Here is a 20,729-nt window from a genome sequence, read left to right on the forward strand (position 1 = left end):
GATCGTTTGGAGCTATTATAATATAGGTCACGTTTATACAATGACACGAGTAGGCTTGTGTCAAACATGCGTAATAAATATTCCAGACAACCGAGTTGGATGGGACGAGCGCCAAAAGAACCATCTGAATTCCCGTAAATGGGGGGCAGGGACTGGGAGACGCGCGCAGGGCGTTCTGGGTCCATTAGGGCGACGAGCCTCGGGACCATGGCTCGGGACGGAGACGCGGAGGAGGAGGGGCGTTACCTTTAAACCACGTGCTGCTGCTGCTGGTTCAACCGGAAGTAATCAAACCGGCTACACCAACATGTCTGCGCCCGGGGAAGACACGTTTGGTAACGAAGATGGAGAAATTGACGAAATGGATGAAGTTGTGTGCGAGGAAAGTGAGATGGGAGAAGAAGGAATGGACGGAGAAGGAGAGGGTCAGGTTTACGTGCCCGGTGTCCAGCCACTGCAGCCGGGAGAGGAACTGGAGATGGACCGTTCGGCCTACCGCATGTACCACGAATGCCAGACAGGCAAGATGACACGAACAACATCAGAAGTGTATTCAGTATTATGAGCTTGTTATATATGTCAAAGGAGCCTCATTAGACATGTCGTGAGCCACCTTCTGACTCGCGACAATAATCTTTCCATGAAGAGCTATCTTGGATCTGATTGCAAAGCGATAACTTTGGCCACCCTTCTCCTCTTTTTCATAGGTTCTCCCTGCTTGAGCTTTGACGTACTGCAAGATGGAGATGGGGAATCCAGAGACCAGTACCCCCTGTCTATGCTGCTCTGTGCAGGGACCCAGGCGAGCACTGCCCTTAGCAATAGGTGGGTGTAGATACATGTCCAGTATTCAATGTCATGAAAAGTATATACCCCTTGGCAGTGGCATATACTCTGCCACCAAGAAAACATGAACTACTCGGATTGATGTCTTAACATGTAATCTATTCTGTCAGAGTTGCGAATGGATTTGTCAATAGTTAACAAGACCCTGGCCCCTTACCGAAACTAAAGTGCATCTGTTTACAGTACTTTTTTGACAGCCCGAATATATTTGTAAGGGGAATTTTTGAAGCGATCAGCATACAGCAACTGAATGCCAATTTGCAACGTGATACCCTAAAAGGATTGATTACATTTATCTGATTATGCTGTTATATACTCGAACAATAACTTAACATTTAAGATGTGTTCATACTATTTGCAACACAATCAATTGCTAACTTAAAAAGTTAGTTGTTTTGTACAAAACTGTCAGTTAAGAGTTTGCCCGCCATGTTGTATTGTTCGACTGGTCAGCTGCATTTGTCTTAATTAATCATATAAATGCTATTTCAAAAACGTATCAGTTTGGTTTTAATAAGCATAACTACTGTTATCCTCTCACAGGCTCCTGATTATGCGCATGCATAACCTTCACGGTACAGAGAAGGAGGGTGAGAGTAGCGATGAAGAGAGTGAGGAGGAGGATGAAGAGGAGGATGAAGATAAGAAGCCACAGATGGAGTTGGGATTGATGTCTCACTACGGTGGCACCAACAGAGTCAGAGTAAGTTGCCTGCTTTATTTTTTGTATGTTATATCATATGAATGATCCTTTTCTTGCCCTTATATTCTTATGTTCAATCAGAACTATCTATTAAGGTGGCAATAGACTCATGGCTGATGTATACCGTTTATTGGAGAGAAAACTAAAAATTGTTTTCGCCTCCACTCTACATGTATCAAAGTGTGAGTAAATTATTCTGTCAAACGAATGGTTTGTTTAATGTACATAGAAATGTTGGGCGATCGAATAGGATGAATGGGGAATGGACAGGCCTAATCTAGTGTTTCAAACATCATTAGCTGGTGTTCAAACCACACAGAACTATTTAGAGACCCTTGGATACTTAGGATATCCTTACATGGCCATTAAGCAGCAGTGTGAGCTGCCTCTCAAATTCAACTTAACTACATTTAATGCATTTAGCAGACGCTTTTATCCAAAGTGACTTACAAATAAGTGCATTTGTCATAAGAAGTGCAACAAGATATCGCTGTCGGTACAGTAAGGATGTTCATAGAACCAAGTACAAGTACATCAATCGCTAGGCTAACCAATTAACTACTTGGTGTCTAGTTTTGTATGAAACGAAGCATTTCAATTTTTAACAGATGAAGACTTGTACCCCTGCCATGGCCTTCCTTTTTAACCTGTTATCTTGTCTCATTGTGCTTGAGGGGGGGGGGGGGGAATTAGTTTTGCTGACATGAATGGACTTTGATAATGTTTTCAAATGGAGACTAAGATTATTTTCCTTCAGGTCACCCAATGGTCAGAGCGGCCTCTGGCTGCCGTGTGGTCGGATAAAGGCCAGGTGGAAATATTTGACCTAAAAGCCGCGTTGGAAGCTGTCCACAGCTCAACTGCCATGGCTGAATTTATTAAAAACCAGAAAGAAACCAAGCCCCTCTTTAGTTTCTCAGGCCACATGACTGAAGGCTTTGCACTGGATTGGTCCCCTAAAATACCTGGTACGTTTTTCTTTCCTTTTCCCATCATTTATCTTTAATTTTGGATCACCTTGGTATCAATCATAAAAGCATTACAAATAGTATATTAGTTAATCATGTTAACATTTAATGGACAGTATTTTTTTTTTGGACAGTAATTTTTACAAATTTCAATCCTTTTACAATTATCATGCCTATTTATTGACTTTGCTCGGTTCATCTATATTGCATAATTTATGTACATAGCAGTACTTATGAAACTATTTAGAAATAATCCAAACATGTACCTACTTGATGAAGCATTACGATTTTGGTATGATATTTTTTATACTTGTGGGAATGGATATTTTAACTTAATGTACTGAAGCTGATGGTTCTTGTCAACTCCATCCGTCCACCAGGCCGTTTAGCCAGTGGGGACTGTAAGAAGAACATCCATGTGTGGGAGCCACGGGAAGGAGGCGCCACCTGGACGGTGGACCAGCGACCCTTCAGCTCCCACACCAAGTCTGTGGAGGACCTGCAGTGGTCCCCTACTGAAGCCACGGTTTGTCGCTTGAAATAAGCCTTTCTTCTTTCTTTGTCGCTGGAGAAATCTCAATATTCAGGCAGTTATTTGCACTTGTCTGAGGGTCATAAAATATTATGCCAGAAATGTATTTTTTTTTTATTATTCTTTTTTTTTTATTCTTTTTTTTTTTTTGCGGCAGGTTTTTGCATCTTGCTCAGTCGATCGGTCTGTCAGAATCTGGGACACCCGTGCCCCTCCAAACTCCATGCTGTCCAACGACGAAGCTCATTCATCGGACGTCAACGTCATCAGCTGGAACAGGAGCGAGCCCTTCCTTCTGTCAGGGGGCGATGATGGCCTTCTGAAAGTATGGGATCTACGACAGTTTCAGGCAAGTGCATCTCAATGATTTAGCTTCTAGTCCATGGTTATTTGATCCTGGCGGGTATGTTCACACCACAGTAGAGTGACTAGATTGAAATGTGAAACACAGCATTTTCTAAGTCATGTGCCATTTCATCAGCGCTACAAGAGAAAAATATGTCAGTAATTCTAGGAGCCTGTCTGTGATAAACAGTGAATGTTTGTTTTAGTTATTACACTCTGATGTTAAATGCACCCTGCTTTTGGGATGGGAGGGGGAATGATACATTTTCTTAAAACAAATTAACTTAACTTTAGTTTTACTTTAATCACTGGCAGTTGATTGTACAATCTATACTTGGGTCACTTATCTATCCGCAATCATCTTTGTTCAAAAGGTTCCTGTGTTGTTTCTTAACATTTCCCTGTTATCTCGTTCTCTGCAGTCTGGACGGCCGGTGGCTAACTTCAAGCAGCACAGCGCCCCCATTACCTCTGTGGAGTGGAACCCCGTAGACTCCAGCGTCTTTGCCGCCGCCGGGGCGGATGATGTGGTCAGCCAATGGGATCTCTCGGTGGAGTCGAGTGATGTGGGTGCGAGGGCAGAGGGCCTCAAGGACCTTCCTCCTCAGCTGCTCTTCCTGCACCAGGGTCAGTCAGAGGTCAAGGAGATCCACTGGCATCCACAGTTACCTGGAGTGATGGTCTCGACCGCGCTGTCTGGGTTCAACGTGTTCAGGACAATATCAGTCTAACGTCAAAACATTTCATTGGACTGTTTTAGACTAGAGGCTAAGGGGTGGTTGAAGAAATGCATTTAATACACATTTTGAATGTGAACTTGTGACTTATAAGTAATATGCCCATGTATGTTCAAGCATATTGCTATTTGTACTATTGTATATAGGTTGACTCTATGGAGTGGATTTTTCTAGAAAAGCCTAAAGCTGGGTTGTATCTCCTATTGATCTGAGTCTGTACTTTTACAGATGACGTGAACTGATATGAAATGCATTCAAAATTGCATGCGCAAAATAAAAAACATATTGTACCATAGTAAACTTCTCTATTGTGTGTCTTAAACAGACCGGTAGTATTTTAATGGGTTCTGAACAATGTTGTTCACCAAGGCCCAGGCTAAGAACACACTCATACTAGTATTCTATTAAAGGTTAAGTATCTGCGAAGAGAATACAAGCCGGAGGCCAAGCTCAAAGGTCACAAAACCAATGATTTATGGTGATAATCTATGTACATAGTTTTATTCATTTTATTAAATCCAGCAGTGTGAACAGGTTCTAGTTAGTCATCTGCCCGACATAAAAAACAAATGAGGTTTTTATTAAGGTCTCCCATTAACAGCATTTGTAAACACTTTAATAGATGGATTACATTGGCATGTAAAAGTAGGAAGGCCCATCACATTCTGGAACGACAAGCTACAAACAGACAGGTCAAAGCCGTTAGATCGTCCCACTGCAAATTCCAAAGGTCAGGAAAGAAATATTAACCATTTGATATGTTGGCCTATGGTATTATACAATCATTTAAACTGCCGATTCCGACTATTAAAATAAGCTACGTTTGGTAAGCAGATATTAACGTGGTATGTACTTCAGTTATTATTGATAAATGGAGGAGTATTTCCTTAACAATTTTGGTTTCAGAACATTTTGATTATAGATTATGCAACGTCATGGTATATAACTGATTGTAAAAAAACATGCAGGATGGAAAAAACAATATTGTTATAAGACATGAATACAGAATAATGTATCCTATTAAGGCACTTTTGTACAAAAACTAAAACAACTTTGGACATCGCATTACACTACCATTTTCAAAATAGCCTTCTTTCAATGACACAGAATACATCACAGTCGGCAAATTTCCACTTTCTACCATAAAGCATTCAGGTTTCAACATTATCAAAGTGCTATAAGCCTTTTATTGGTAACAACCAAAGCAATAGTATATCTTTGGGCAGATTGTAACAGTTTGAACGTCTTTAAATGCATATATAACATGAGTCAGTTTTCCAGTTGTTAAACTTATGTGATTCAACTGTCCAACCTGAATTCAGTCTTGTCCTATCTCATCATAAAATAAACAGTCAGTTTGTGTTTGTATCCCCTTTTTGGGACACCGGAATAATGACATATGACTCTTATGTTTCATCTTGAATTGAAACAATATATAATCCCCCAGTTGTCTCCTATAGACCAATTTCATCATCAAACTCATCTTCAAACGTATAGCCCCTTCCGCAATCCCCCACTTCCTCCTCCTCCTCATCAGAGTCAGTCCCAAAATTGCTGGTTTCAACCCTTCTGCAATGTAAGGGGCTTGATTCATTGTTGTCTGAGCTGTGTGAAGAGGCAGGGCTGGGTGGCACGTCTGCCCTGCGTGTGGTCCACTCTGTCTCTCCTGCACCCCCAACGTTTGCTCCCTTCTCCCCTTTGGTTGGGGTCTCAGGGCCCAGCTCATCTTCTTCTTCTTGAAAGGTAAACCCTTGACCCTCTTCCTCCTCAGATGCCTGGCGAATGATCTCCTCTCTCTTGTCGCTAAACCTCACCTTTGGTCGCAGCCCCTTCGTTTTACTCCAATTCCCATCTGCTTGAGAGCCATCTCCGGTATCTCTCGTCTGCTTCTCCTCCGATCCAACAAGCTCCTCTCCGTTGACCTCGTTCAGCGCGCACACCGACAGGTCCTCGCACGCCCCTCGTCCCGACTTCATCTCTGATAATGACGTATTGTTGCTGGGACTGAACACATCCTCCTCATTGGAGTCCAGACCCAGCCCGTCCATCACCCCCAGGACGTCCCCCATGATCGAGGGACCCAAGTCCAGGTCCAAGGTGAATGAAGACACCGACTCTGAGTGATCCCTGGAGAGATCGTTGTACTCTGAGGCTTCCATGCCATCGGTTGAAATCTCGCCCTGGTTGATATTTGGTATCTTGGAGTCCACAGCCGTCATGTTCCCTGGAGCACCGAGGTCGGAGCTGCTGCTGCTGGTGGTGGTGGTGTTGTTGTTACCGGGTCCGTGTGTAGACAGGAAGGAGGTGTCGCCAAAGGCATCGCCTCCTCTCCCGATGTGCATGGTATGACGGAAGTCATCAAGCGGAGCCGAGATCATGGTACGTTCCAGGCGAGGAGCCCGGGAGGACTTGTGGAGTGGCATGGCTGTAGAGAGAGGGAGGGAGAGACACACCTAAGCGGCCAATACACAAAGAGATGTGTACTGTAAGCATAACACCAAAAGCTCTCACACATTCAATACTAGGCTTTCAAGTTCTAAGATGAATATTTAAATTAAACACACTAAGCGTTATGAACAACATCGGGTAAGTAATCTAAATAAATACAATAAATAATGCACACACGTACTGTATCTTTGCAGATAAATCTGAAATAAAAGATAAATCAGATTTTTTTTGTGTACCCAAATGAATCTGTTCATGAGCTGCGGCCAGTTATGTTTAACAGGGTGAGTTATATATATATATATATCTTTCTGTTTGATTGGCATTGGCATTTTTAATGCGATACTCATTCCCTTATCATTAGATTAAATCAAAGTTGCACATTGATTTTGAATTGCCCAAGTGGGGATAATAAAGATATACCTTCTACTCTACTCATCTGTGCAAAGGCTGTATGCGTCCATCTTCCAAGGGTTTGCTTTGATTGCATGAAGAACACATTTCTTTTGCAAATTTAAGTCACCTTAAAAGGTAATTTCGAAGTCCCTGAGAACAGATCCAGGGGTTTGGCCGGGGTTATAATGTCTGACATTAATATATTGCTTTCCATGGGTCTTATCATGGAAGAACAGTGTTGTGCAAGTGAGAAACCAATGAATTTCCTCGGATCTGCTGCCATACAGTCCATGCTTGGACTTGTATGCGAAACACACGCAAGCATCACAAGTACATACCTCATACTTGAAGCAACCCTGAGGGCACAAGAGAAGGAAAACAAAAAGACAAGTATCTATTCTAAAGACCAAATTAACAGCAGTACTAATCCACTAATCCCCACTAGTGAAAATGCTATGTTTATAATGGTGAGATGGGAATGGGGGCGATAATTTTAAGTATAAATGTTAACATCCCCATTAATAAACTCTGTGATTTATATTTCCTTTCATAGTGGTTGACAAAGCGCGTGTCAGTTTTCATTTCAGTGGTTTTAATTGCCAGGGTAATTGTAATTGCAACACTTACTAACGGAAGTAATTCATTTTCACTAAATTAAAAACAATAAAAGAGACTTTCAATAATATTTTAATAGGTGTATGTGTATTTTTCTTTACCATGATTTTTTGTTGTAGACATCATAAAGGATGTTACCTACATAACGATTTGTTTATGAAGTATAAGCCACCAAAAAGTGTGTAGGGGAGTCAAAACATCAATCCCCACCCCGCCCCACATACCAAAATTCATTATAGGACTTAAAAAAAATAAGTCCTTTATTAAAGCAGTCTTACATGTATATATTTCAAAACTTCAATCAGAAAAAGAAAAACGAAAGCCACACATTGAGTAAGCGAAGGTTGACAAAGTCAAAGTTCTTCAGTAACTTTTGTTCACTACTATAGAAAGCGTACTCTACCTTCAGTATACTTTGGTATCAGACTTGCTCCCTTCGCGGAATCCAAAAGTTACATCTGGCGCTCTGCTGCTGCTTCCCTCACCACTTTTCCCAGTCTATTTTTCTTGCCGTCGTTCGCCTGTGTGATTTTTTTTCCTAAGGGATGGGCATTGGTTGAGGAAGTGACGCCAGCGATATTGAGGAATGACTTATCGATGGCAGCTATCGTGAGTGTGTCTATTCTACTGTGAGGTTCAGTAAATGGTGTGAACGATTTTATGTTCATGGAGTTATGCCTTCCCAGGGTAAATAATACATTAGGATGTATATATACATTTTTAATTAAAAACGACTGACACAATCTGTATTCTTATAGTCGTAGTCCGGCTGTTAAATGTGTAAACGAGCAAGCCACGTTTGTTGCATCACAGAGTGGTACATGCAACGTGTCGACCCGGAATAAACATTCATGATAAAACTCCTAATGTTACACGCTGCAAATAACAGCATTGGGTATTTTGTCTGCTTTGGGGCTTTTAGCGTCAGCAGAATAGAACCGGGACTTCTTAATGTGTATGTAGCTTGTAGGGATTGTACTGTTCACTCCTGCTGCCTCTTTGTTCAACTTCCTCCCAGATAAATAACTCCAAACGCCGAACCACTCTTCGGCCCTAGGGATTTGTACAATGGTTGAGGGAAGTGACTCATTGTTTAAGGGATATTGTCATTCAAACAGAACATATTTCTGTGATGATGCCTCTAAAACTCAGCATGGGGATATTTGATCATTGAGAGTTTTTTATAAAAGGTTGTACGTTGAGGATGTATGCATACACGTTTACACATCATATAGTGTCCAAGACTAGTAGGCCTATAGAGTGGCGAAGTCACGCCCCTTCCGGTAGGGCTCATGGGACCTATGAGATCGAAAAATATGAATGGGTGTCAATGGAGAGAAAATAATTATTTTCTGGTCCCAGTCTTTATATGCCCTGGATTACACATATGTTGTTTGTGGATTTAAATGATAATTTTTCATGCAAAGAAAACAAAAAATGTTCGTGAAGAAGTTTGATAATTTTAGGTTTTATGTGAGGCCGCTTTGTGAACTACAGCTCTTCGCTGCTCTCGACGCATATGATATACGTCACCACACCCGCCCTTGGAACTCGGCACAGAGATGGCGATCTCTCTGCCCCACTTCACCGCTTTTTCCAAGGGGAGGATAAAAGCATCGAAAGAGGTGAAAACCATTATAAGTCGGGGCACGTGCAGAGTTTCAGTTATGCCGATGGGAAGATTGTCGGTCTTCTCCACGCCAGTCGCAGGGAGCGTGACGAATAATTATTTTCTCTCCATTGACACCCATTCATATTTTTCGATCTCATAGGTCCCATGAGCCCTACCGGAAGGGGCGTGACTTCGCCACTCTATAGGGCTCCATCTCAAATAGTAAGCCCGATATAGAGTGGCGAAGTCACGCCCCTTCCGGTAGGGCTCATGGGACCTATGAGATCGAAAAATATGAATGGGTGTCAATGGAGAGAAAATAATTATTTTCTGGTCCCGGTCTTTATATGCCCTGGATTACACATATGTTGTTTGTGGATTTAAAGGATAATTTTTCATGCAAAGAGTTCGACCGTTTATTGTGCAATTGTTCAGATAAAGGCTGTGGAGAAAACACAACGAGAAAGACTACACGGCTCGTATGTGACGTCACGCTCCCTGCGACTGGCGTGGAGAAGACCGACAATCTTCCCATCGGCATAACTGAAACTCTGCACGTGCCCCGACTTATAATGGTTTTCACCTCTTTCGATGCTTTTATCCTCCCCTTGGAAAAAGCGGTGAAGTGGGGCAGAGAGATCGCCATCTCTGTGCCGAGTTCCAAGGGCGGGTGTGGTGACGTATATCATATGCGTCTAGAGCAGCGAAGAGCTGTAGTTCACAAAGCGGCCTCACATAAAACCTAAAATTATCAAACTTCTTCACGAACATTTTTAGTTTTCTTTGCATGAAAAATTATCATTTAAATCCACAAACAACATATGTGTAATCCAGGGCATATAAAGACTGCCAGAAAATAATTATTTTCTCTCCATTGACACCCATTCATATTTTTCGATCTCATAGGTCCCATGAGCCCTACCGGAAGAGGCGTGACTTCGCCACTCTATTGAAAAATTAAGCATTAAATAAATAAAGATGCTTAACATGAAATAGACTATGAATAAATATAGCCTCAATTCTGAAAATGAAAAAGGGTATAGGATATGCTCAACATAAAGTATAATATAGATTCCAGGCTGAATTAGGTAATACTGGGTTATTAGCCTATTCCATCTGTACAAAGATGGGTATAAATGAGTTCAACAGGGATGGGAACAAAACCCTGGATCATTGCAACTTGATATCTTGGTAATTAGCCTACTGTGGCGTAATATGCCCATATCAACATAACCTTCAGTGATCGGGAATCTACAGAAATATCTATTGAAAAGGTATATAAATAACATATTCATAATGAAATGTCGTTGTGGCTCTATTTAGCATGACATTTATGGTGCAACAGTATTAAACCACACACACACACACACACACACACACACACACACACGACTGACTACCAATCAGGCATTACGTATGAATGATTATTAGCTCTTATTAGGAGAGCATCAGCAATTATACTCTATTTAAATCCACAACCTATACGGCTGCTAGGAGCCCGTTTTATTTACTTCACCTTACTTTGGACTCACTTTCACTTTATTTAGCTCAGATAGGCCTACATTCCTAGGCTACTGTATCTGTATTACAAATTGTTACAAATATGGTCATTGTGTGTCTACATCCGTCTCCCAAAGCGTCCGCTGTGGACAATGTTGCCAGATTGGGCCAGATTGGTTGGGAAATTTGGCCCAATCCGGCAACACTGGCCGAGGCACACGAGTAACGAACGGAAACGTCACTCCATTAAGTTTTTTCCTCAACCGCCATTTTGTGTGTCCCAGGCAGTTGATCGGACGAAGTGGTACTCCTGAAATGGATAATAATCCCATTGCGTTGTAGATATTTATATTTTAACCGAGCGTACATTGATTACCATCTATCAGGATACACGTACCTGTATTTTACAAATAGGTCGGTTCTCTCTCTGTCGACTGCGAGAGAGCTGTCCGGTCGCCTTCATCTTGTTTACCTTTCGGTCCTACGGTGGCTAAACTCTAGAGCTAACGCTAGCATCGCTTCCTGCTAGCCAGTTAGCAAGGGTAGGCGAAATGGCGGCCAAGGCGACGCAAGCAACTCCCGCGACTAACTGGTGTGTAACATGTATACATTGTAGCTAAATACAATGACACTAATGTCAGTCAATTAATGAATATCAAAGGGCACATTTTTTTCAATTTATTTTTTTAAAGTCGTCTGTCGCCTCGTATGCGACGCAAATGACCAGCTAATGGCTAGCTAACGGCTATTTGTTTCAGCTAAACGCTAAGCAGCCATCATGGCGAAATATGGACTATGGCTATTTTTCTTATCAGGAAACCAAAAACCTAACGTAAACCCTAATGAATATATATATATTGTAATGGATCAGGGTAATGGTGTTTATGTCAGGTCATTCTGTTAAACATGCCAGACTGATGCAGATGTGACGTTATGTTGTGTTGGGCAGGTCGTATGGAGCTTCCCCGGATGGCCAGGCTCATGAGAACCCAGAGTGGGAGAAGGCAAGACAGGCTCTTGCCTCCATCACCAAGAGCCAGGGCTCCAACAAAGCGCCACCAGCCAACCGAACGCCAGCGGAGGTAAAGTGTGATGAGTTAATGCCCTGACGTGTTGATTTTGTGTTGGCTCATCATGCAGGACATCTTTAAATCATTGGACAATGGTATTTGAATGTTTCCGGTTAATTTATATGGTGTTAAGTTCTCTCATGTTATACGTTTGCATACTAGTATTTTCTTTTAAAGCTATTGTCTCTATTGTAAGTTATGACTTTCACAAATTGGTAATGGCTGCATTTTATGTGCATTCCAGGCCGGTCAGTTTCAGCCATCAGCGCCGGACTCATCCGCCATACAACAACAGCAGCAGTACTTTCCATGGTACCAGCAAAATCAGCAACAGCAGTATCCAGCAGGATACACGTATCCCTATAACTATTACTACCCAATGAGTCCAGTAAGTATAGACCTTTCTGGGGATTATTTATTTTGTTCTTGAAATTTCTTCTCAAGATTCAAATATTTTGTTTCCTAAAGAAACAAAAGTATTTTTTGTTTTGCAAGTGTTTTGCCCTATGTTCACTAATGGGGTGTTTTTTTGAATTTCCAGTATGGCTCTACCTACACACCAAACCAGTACGGTGCTCCTCCAGGTCCAGGTTACCCAGCTCCCTCTGCTCCTAATGGACAGGTACACAAGGGGTTTATATTATGTGGTGACCCGGCTCCGTGTGTGGCTCGCCTTTTCCCGGTGAACACAAGTCAAAGGTCTATTTAAGTTTAAGCAGCCATTTTAATAACAAAATTCAACACGCCCTGGACTCTGCCAAGGGAAAGAAAAAACAAAAAAGGATTTAGGATCCTCCGCAACAAAGAAACCTCTGGTAAAGTTCCCGTACACCAATCCCCTCCGGTGGTACACAATACCACCGGAAAATCCTAAACTGTGTCCAAGGAGTTAATCCTAACCAATGTAGGGCTGGCCAGACAGCAGATAGATCACCCCACTCGTCCGCCCCTGCTCCCACACGGCCACCTTTGGCGCTTGTCCGGAGCCGGCTTGCCACAATTTGAAATAACCTTTTAAGAATTCAAATGACTTATAGTGAATAATATGAAACTTCCTGTTTTTCTCAACAGCCTCCACCTGTGCCTGGACTTGATGATCAGTCATCCAACTACCCCCCTCAGGCCCAGCCCCCAGCCCCTGCAATCCCACAGCCTCCCCCTAGTCCAACCAACTTGGAAAAACCACCTCTACCTCCATCCATACCGGCCCTTCCCAACTCCCAGTACCCTCCTGCCCCAGCACAAAGCGCCTACAACGGCCCCAACTCAATGCCTTACCAATCGGTTGACCCCAACCATATGCGTGCGTACAATCACAACCAGGGAAGATCCAACTATGGCCAGGGCTTCCATGCCCAGAACCCCTACCAAGCTACTCAGAATAATCCCCAGAATCACCCCCAGAATCAGCATCAACAACAGCAGCAGCCGCAGCCACATCAGCAACATCAGCAACATCAGCAGCATCAACAACAACAACAACAACAACAACAGGGCCAGTATGGACAAGGCCTTGGAAGAGGAGGAGATGTCAACAAAAATAAAAACAATCAGAAACCGGTTGGACAACAACTCTGGCACCGCATGAAGCGTGAGTTACACATGTTACACTGGTTGTGTTGTATGTGACTCTGTTTGTGGTGTATATTCCACATATATTCCACACCAGGTCTGTTTCCTCAGAACACAGAATGCTTAGAGGGTGGACATTTCATAGTTTCCAACTTCATTCACCTGTGTTTTGTGTGCTCTATAGAGTCTCCGGCAGCAGGTGCTGTGAAATTCAATATTCCAAAGAGGCCTTATGTCATGACCGGTCCAAACCTCCCCCCGGTTGAGCAGCCGTCTGGGTTAAACCTTTCCCCCGGCTCCCCGGCTGGTGCCAACACTGCTTCTGGAGCAGCTCCAATGAGGTAAGACCCCGGCTGTTTCCTGTACCACTTTTCCATCAGTTTCTGAGGTGCGAGTCAGGGACCTGTGCGTGTAAACGGTGGTGTTGTGCTCTGCGCTGCTGGGGCGTTCCGGCAGAGAGGTGGATCCTGCAAAACTCTGGTGGCATGAATTCCAAATTAAATGGCAGCAGACAGGGGCATAGCAATACAATTTTAGAAGAATAACCATTTTGAATTTAATCTTAAAAATGTGTGTTTTGTTTGAGACTGGATTCACGGCCGGTTGCAGTGTTGCCAGCAGTGGCGCTGCAGAACAACTGGATGAATTACTGCTCTATTACTCTTGATTGATCGTTGTGTCCTGACTGAGCTTTACTCTTAGGCCCCAGGACTGGCCTCAGGCTATGAAGGAATATGTGCAGCGCTGTTTCACTGCCTGTGAGACTGAAGACGACAAGGATCGCACTGAGAAGGTGCTCAAAGAAGTGCTGCAGGACCGGTTGAAGGATGGGTCCGCGTATACCATTGACTGGAACCGTGAGGCTTTGCCTGAGTAAGTGAATGTCAATAAATAGTGGCCAATCAAAGTGACTCTGCAATACAAAAGGCTAGTTTCAATGTGATTTTATAGTATACATTTGATCTTCCCCTCAGACTGAAAGCCAAGCAGTCTCGCTGGGAAGCCATACCATCACAGAGGACTTTGGACAGCGCTATAAGCCGCGGTGGAAGCACTCCGACAGTTGCTCGGGGTCGAGGAGGAGGAGGTGGTGGTGGTGGTGGAGGTGGTGGTGGAGGAGGAGGAGGACACAGGCTTGGGCACTACCGCAACGTTTTCTCCCAGCGGAGCCCATCATCGAGCTCCTCCCGCTCTTCGTCTCGCTCACCGTCACCGTCCCACAGCCGACACCGGGACCGCAGCCAGAGACACAGACGCAGGTAAAGCCTGTTTAGGCTCTCTGCTCATGTGGTTCACCCTTCAGCTAGCGTAGCCTATTACAGCTGCTGCTGCTGATGTCGTTGTTGTTGAAGAGCGGACGGGTCTGGCGCTGCTGGTTGAAACTGACCAGGCTGACTGCAGAAATGAAATGTTGTGAGCCGTGTGTGTGTAGATAGCACAGCACTCTGTCACTAATTTAGGAATGGCATGTGATAAATAAAAATAATAAGTAAGGAAATGCGTTTTCCTAATATGCTGTCTTTATTTCCCTAGTGATTCCGGCTCCCAGTCTGACAGCAGCATTTCCAGTGACCTCCGACCTCAGCTGTCTCGGCGGCAAAAAGGAGGCCGGGGTCGTGGCGGTGACAGAGAGCGAGGCCGTGGAGGCGGAGAGAGAGGACGTGGGAGAGGAAAGGCCAATAGAGGAAGGAGGTAACGTATGTCAAGATCACCCTTGCTCAAGCATGTCGAGTGTGAGTATAGCAAACGCTAACCTCTCCTGGGCCTTTGCAGAAACGCTGATGACGGCAACGCTGGTGTCGGTGGAAAGAAGAGGAAAGGGGGCAACGCCGGCCTGGACTTTCATGACCCTATGAGGGAGGCCAAGAAGCAGAGCAGAGCACAACGCTTTCACAAGCAGTTGCGCTCAGAGCCCTTGGTTCTCTCCATCAACTCCCTGGACCTGCCCAACGGCACCCAGGAGGGCCTCAGTTGGGAGGACTGTCCTATTGTAGGAACCTGCCAGGACATCACTAAGATCTACTTGAGACTCACCTGTGCCCCAGACCCCGCCACTGTGCGCCCTGTGCATGTGAGTGATTAGGCTTCATTATTATTTTTTGAGCAATATCAATGTTTCTATAAGCTTGATATGCTCAAAGGAAAAATCGATCTTTTCTTAATTTCGAAAAACCATAGAGTAAACTTTATTTTTTGTGCGTGTCCTCTCTTTCTGGATCTTTCCTCACCAGGTACTGAGAAAATCCATCCAGGCGGTGAAGCTTCACTGGAAGACGCACCATGATTACACCTATGCATGTGAACAGATGAAGTCCATACGACAGGACCTCACGGTTGGTGTGGGCTTGGCCCCTCTAATTAACATTCTTGCACTTCAGTGGTGGTTTCTCTTGAGCGATACTGCACAGTAGTCAAGACCAACATTCACTGGGGTTGTGGTTGAACCCTGCAGGTCCAAGGAGTCCGTACAGAGTTCACTGTGGAGGTGTACGAGTGTCACGCTCGCATTGCTCTGGAAAAGGTTTGTCAGATAATATTTGATGTATGGGTGATTGGTACGATGAGCGACAGGGGGATTGACTGGGATGTCTTACAGGGCGACCATGAGGAGTTCAACCAGTGCCAGACGCAGCTTAAAGCCCTCTACAAGGACAATCCTTCGGAAAACCTTGGGGAGTTTACAGCCTACCGATTGCTTTATTACATTTTCACCAAAAACTCTGGGGGTGAGTCCACATTTGGTAATCTGTGTATTATCTGAACGTATTGAACATTGTACAATTCTTATATTGGGACAGTTCTTGGATACACGATCCACCTGTGTTAATATTTTTTGTGTCTGCCTGGTTGATGTTGTAGATCTGACCACTGAGCTGGTATACCTGACCCCGGCCCTGCGGGAGGATAGCTGTGTATCTCATGCTCTCTCCCTCCGGGCTGCCTGGGCCCTGGGCAACTATAACCGCTTCTTTAAGCTCTACCTGTGTGCCCCACGCATGGCTTCTTACCTCATTGATAAGTTTCTTGACAGAGAGAGAAAGATTGCATTACGGGCCATGCTCAAAACGTGAGTTAATTTCCCGATGTAGGTTGATGGCTGACTCATGACTTGTGTTGCGGTTTTAAATGCTAACTGTCCCTCTCTGTTTCTCTCTCTGTCCACAGCTTTAGACCCGACCTGCCGGTCCAGAATGTGCAATCCGCTCTGGGGTTCACTTGTTTAGACACCTGTTTGGCTTATCTTGCCGGGTTAGGGGTCACCTACTACCCTTCTGACCCCAGCAAAATAGACTGCAAAGCCAGCTCAGCAGCTGTGGCAGCTTCTTGAGAGAGGGGAGGGGTTAAGCGAGGTTAGGGGAAGAGCTCTAAAATGAGGTGCATAGGGATGGACAGGGAACCATATGGGCGTATGTACTGCACTCTGATCCCCTCGGCTAGTGGAAGACACGTAGCGGCTGAAGTGAGGCAGAGCAGCAGCATGGTAGTAGTCTAGGGGTCCTGCTCGCAGACTAAAACCTTACTACTGAGACAAGCTGAGCCACTGACACTTCAAACACAGGACATACATTTAACAGCCACCAACATTTACAAAAACAGCCTATTACTTGACAATTCAAACTAGATCCAAGTTCCAGACACCAGTTTAGTGATCAAGCCCCACAATGCCTAGCAGAGTCAGTGAAGCCCCCCCCCCCCCCAGGCCCTCACCCCATTAGCACCCTCGGATGTAAAGCTAACAGTGTTCTGTTGTGTGTTTCCTTCCTCAAGTCAACAGCTCCCAAGTCCTGAAGATTCAAGTGGTGTCTTCTCAAAAAGCAAAATGTCTTCTTCCAAGTCCCCCATCAAGCTCTCAGCCCTTGGGGCAACGCCCGGGGGATTGAAGACAACGTGTTGTGTTTTAAAGACTGTAAGCCAAAGTATCGTGGAGATCCCAGCAACGCTGAAGAAGAGGAGCTGGTTTGTATGTCCTGTCCCCTCACCCCTGCCCTTCAATTATCCTGAAGTATCTGCGATTGGCTGTCAATGCGATTGGCTGTCAATCCTATCAACCAACCACACCCGCCTGAATGAAATGGACTAATGAAATGGAGTAGTTCTAGGTCCCGTTCCTGATTTAATAAGTAGAATTCAACATGGTCTTACCTGGCTAACCACCTTCCTGAAGCTCCCATAGGATTGGCCACCATTAGTACATCCATGCCCCTTTGAATGGCACGCTGCCATGATATATCCCAAGATAGCCAATGACTTTAATAATCTGTATGGCCACTGCCAGCCGGGGCTACCTCCCCTTCCCGGTAACGAGGAAATCCAACTCATTGCCCCAGTATGCCATCGCCTGCAGGCGGAGGGAATCCATCTGCGCCACCATGGTGAGGTGGAGCCGTGCAGTCAGCACTAGAGAATCCGGAGTAAGCCTGTCACCTTTGCCTTGGACAGTACACAAAGTAAATGGCAATGTCACTGCCCATCGTATCAACAGTGGATTGGCCGCAGAGGAGCCTCTACCTCCAATTCAACGTCGGCCGTGGCAACGCTCCCAGGATGGACGTGATGGTTTGTATACTACACCTTGATCCGGTTAAAGCAGGCAGTTGGCATGAGTGGCTGGTAAGAGATGGCAAGTGGCAGTTTTGGGAAGGGCAACAGGGAGGTTACAGTTTAAGGCAGATGGTTGGTTTCCTAGCCTAGGTTCTAGATGTTTAGTTAAATGTATTCAACAAATTATTCTTTTTTTAAACATCTTCCATAAGTGGTAAAGGTTTAGAGAAGATGATATATGCTGCTATATAATTTGACCTACTTGATAGGGTAATAAAAAAATGAATCAAAGACAAAAATCAACTTGCAATAAATGGGGTTCTGTGGAGAGTGGTAGCAAGTAGAGGGAAACATCATGAAAACAAAAACCTTCCAGCTAGGAGCCATAAGCTCTTAACGCCAGGACATGTCCATTCCTGAAATCACAAAGGGATTTGTTCTGGCATGAATACTAAGTATTTCTATCCTGAATATATTGCCTGTTCCTGTATTGGTTGGCACTAATCTCATTTAAAATAACGCAGAAGGCATGCACAATGTTCTCCCAACGGCAGGGATGGGCAGACCAGAGCCAGGCAGCAAGTCTCCCCACAACACAGATAAAAAAAACAGTATTACACTGCTCATCTGAGAAATCACTTTCAGTGTGCATTTGAGCAAGTAAATGGCTGTTGTAGGCATCCAGTAGAGTATAAACTTGCAGATTTTCTTTTTGTGAATATGTATATTTCAGTTTTGCTTTAGTTGGTCTAGCTATGTTCACACTAAGGTGTGACCTTTCTGTTTTGGCTCAATTATTTTTCAACAGTTTATGTAAATATGTACAGCTGAATTCAGGATATTGATTCCCTTTTATAGGTGGCATTGCTTTGTTAATGACATTGACAAGTATTATCGTTTTTTGCAATTAGGATACATTGGAGGCTCTCGTTGGACATTGTTTTTCCTATTGAATCCATAAAACATATTGACATATCTATTAGTAATGGTAGTACTTCTACAACTACTATTACATCTAGTAGTGGTTGACCAAAGGGGGCAGTTTTCTAAACCAAATCTTTGTCAGATAATGGTTTCGGTCTATATTATGGCTTGTTTATCTATCAGTGTGTGTATAGAATTTGGTTGATTTTGAGTTTATTTTTTTGTTGTGCGAGTTATGACAAATATTTGGTTTGTTAAACATCCTCGGGTTCCCAAAATGGTTCATATTTTTGAAATATGAACTGTTTTGGTGATTTTGTAGTGGGGAAATTGCAAAGTTAAACAATCTGTTGGAGGTTAAAATGAGTTGATTAGAAATGGATATTTAATCCCAAATCATTACATTTACCATCAAAAGGAATGTTTGTTTTCCTACACATTTGTTGAATATGGTTGTTAGATTTTCCCTACCCTCCTGTTGCTATTCACTGTTTTGTCTAACATGCTGCAAGCCTTCTGACTTGTGTTTTTTTAGTACTGCATTGCAGGAGCTAACGGAGTCATGTGTGTGGGGGCAACACCGACCTCGGCCTCCTGAAGCAAGCAACCGGAGAGAGAGAGAATTGTGAGCAATCCAACTCTTGGTTTGATCGACTCAAGTTCAAGCCAAACGGCCTGTTCAAATATACATGGGAGGCCCACATGCTGAAATGTCTCTGATGCACAACATGGTTGCGTTTGTGAATTTCAAAGAAACGTCCATTAACCCGCATCAGTTTACTTGCTCACATTTCTTTTGTTTTTGAACAACAATTACAGCATTCTTGTAGTGCTCTGTTTGTCCAGATGCATTTATGATTTGTGAAAAGACCGTAAATGTCAATATTACATTCAATATTTTTTTTTCAGTTAAGATTGTAGTTCATTTCGGTTTTGTATTTAGATAGATAGGAATTAGCTTAACTTTCACTTTAGAATAGAGTAGAACCGCAAAATCGATCTGGACATACAGAAAACAATGTTTATTGCTCAACTAGAAAACCTAAGATGTATGTTGGTTTACAGCAGTTTGTTTGCTCCTTTTCACTGGCTTGTTGTAAGCCTAAGACTCCAGGTTCAACACTGTATGTCTCTTACACAGGTGTGTTAAACTGATGCTCCAAAATTCATCAGTGACCCGCCTCTTAATTCAATTTGTGTGTCCTCCCGTTATCAATTCATGTTTTTGGTTGGTTGTGATTCCCTTGTTTTCCCCCTCCTTCGTACGTGCACAATTCATCTCTCTCCATCAGCTTCTGACTATTTAAAACCTTGTCTTTTGCACCTTGTCCACTCTCTACTCAAATTTTACTTGCATGTGCCCCCCCTCATCCTCTCCTTTCATCAATTTGCTAACCAAGTGTTCTCTCTCTCTCTAACCACACACTCCAGTTTTTTTGTGTTGAGTATGTTAGTGCCATTCTTTGAGTGCAACTTGCCACTCAGTAGTAAGTATTGTATTGTGTGCAATCCGTAAACGCTGTGGCTAACTAATATCCAAGCTCAAGGATTATTGCAATGTCCCCCTACCCCCTCCTTTACGTCAATTTCAATCCTCCACAGATATATATTATACTGCCGTTTTGTATATGTGTACATATTCTTGATTTTCGAGAAGTCTAATAAAATCAATCAAATATGTATGGCGTCAGTCGTGACTGTCTTTAATGTGGGAACCTGTATACGGGCTGAACTCTTGGGTGGCGGCCAAAGGTCAATGTGTGGCTTCCGGTGTAGCAAGCTGATATATAGGCCAAAACCACTTGATGCTCCCGCCATTGTTAACACTCGTACGCTAGTACTCTTTTTGGTCCGGGAGACATTTTTAATCTGCACGCACATCTCTATTAATGCAGATACATTTTAGAAAGGCTAAATCGTTG

General features: G+C 43.6%; 3 protein-coding genes and 1 long non-coding RNA gene across 5 annotated transcripts; 2 read left to right on the plus strand and 2 right to left on the minus strand.

Annotated features, from left to right (window-relative positions):
• The first annotated feature begins 220 nt into the window (after nt 1-220).
• Nucleotides 221-5,469, plus strand: grwd1 (glutamate-rich WD repeat containing 1). The gene is made up of 7 exons (XM_060064054.1): nt 221-521; nt 708-825; nt 1,390-1,549; nt 2,307-2,514; nt 2,895-3,043; nt 3,207-3,398; nt 3,817-5,469. Exons 1-7 carry the CDS (start codon nt 308-310, stop codon nt 4,123-4,125), a joined length of 1,350 nt encoding a protein of 449 aa, XP_059920037.1. The 5' UTR covers nt 221-307; the 3' UTR covers nt 4,126-5,469.
• LOC132467020 (uncharacterized) lies at nt 2,123-3,034 on the minus strand. Its single transcript, XR_009527937.1, has 2 exons — nt 2,895-3,034; nt 2,123-2,514 (listed from the first exon to the last, which is right to left on the minus strand). It is a non-coding gene; the product is annotated as an uncharacterized LOC132467020 (long non-coding RNA).
• cdc42ep5 (CDC42 effector protein (Rho GTPase binding) 5) lies at nt 4,691-8,155 on the minus strand. 2 transcript variants are annotated; one of them, XM_060064049.1, is made up of 2 exons: nt 7,991-8,155; nt 4,691-6,584 (listed from the first exon to the last, which is right to left on the minus strand). In XM_060064049.1, exon 2 carries the CDS (start codon nt 6,552-6,554, stop codon nt 5,586-5,588), a length of 969 nt encoding a protein of 322 aa, XP_059920032.1. In that variant the 5' UTR covers nt 6,555-6,584; nt 7,991-8,155; the 3' UTR covers nt 4,691-5,585. The 2 variants fall into 2 exon arrangements, with proteins under 2 accessions (XP_059920032.1, XP_059920031.1); XM_060064048.1 differs by having other exon boundaries at nt 4,691-6,556; nt 7,991-8,151.
• A 2,790-nt stretch (nt 8,156-10,945) lies between these two features.
• On the plus strand, nt 10,946-20,487 carry leng8 (leukocyte receptor cluster (LRC) member 8). The gene is made up of 15 exons (XM_060065045.1): nt 10,946-11,291; nt 11,649-11,781; nt 12,014-12,157; nt 12,311-12,391; nt 12,841-13,360; nt 13,526-13,682; nt 14,044-14,214; nt 14,316-14,600; nt 14,875-15,033; nt 15,115-15,412; nt 15,573-15,674; nt 15,794-15,862; nt 15,938-16,067; nt 16,201-16,408; nt 16,507-20,487. The coding sequence occupies exons 1-15, from the start codon at nt 11,251-11,253 to the stop codon at nt 16,667-16,669; spliced, it is 2,661 nt and encodes an 886-aa protein (XP_059921028.1). The 5' UTR covers nt 10,946-11,250; the 3' UTR covers nt 16,670-20,487.
• Nucleotides 20,488-20,729: the final 242 nt, after the last annotated feature.

The sequence above is a fragment of the Gadus macrocephalus genome, chromosome 11 (assembly GCF_031168955.1).
Source record: "Gadus macrocephalus chromosome 11, ASM3116895v1".
NCBI classification, from domain to species: Eukaryota; Metazoa; Chordata; class Actinopteri; order Gadiformes; family Gadidae; genus Gadus; species Gadus macrocephalus.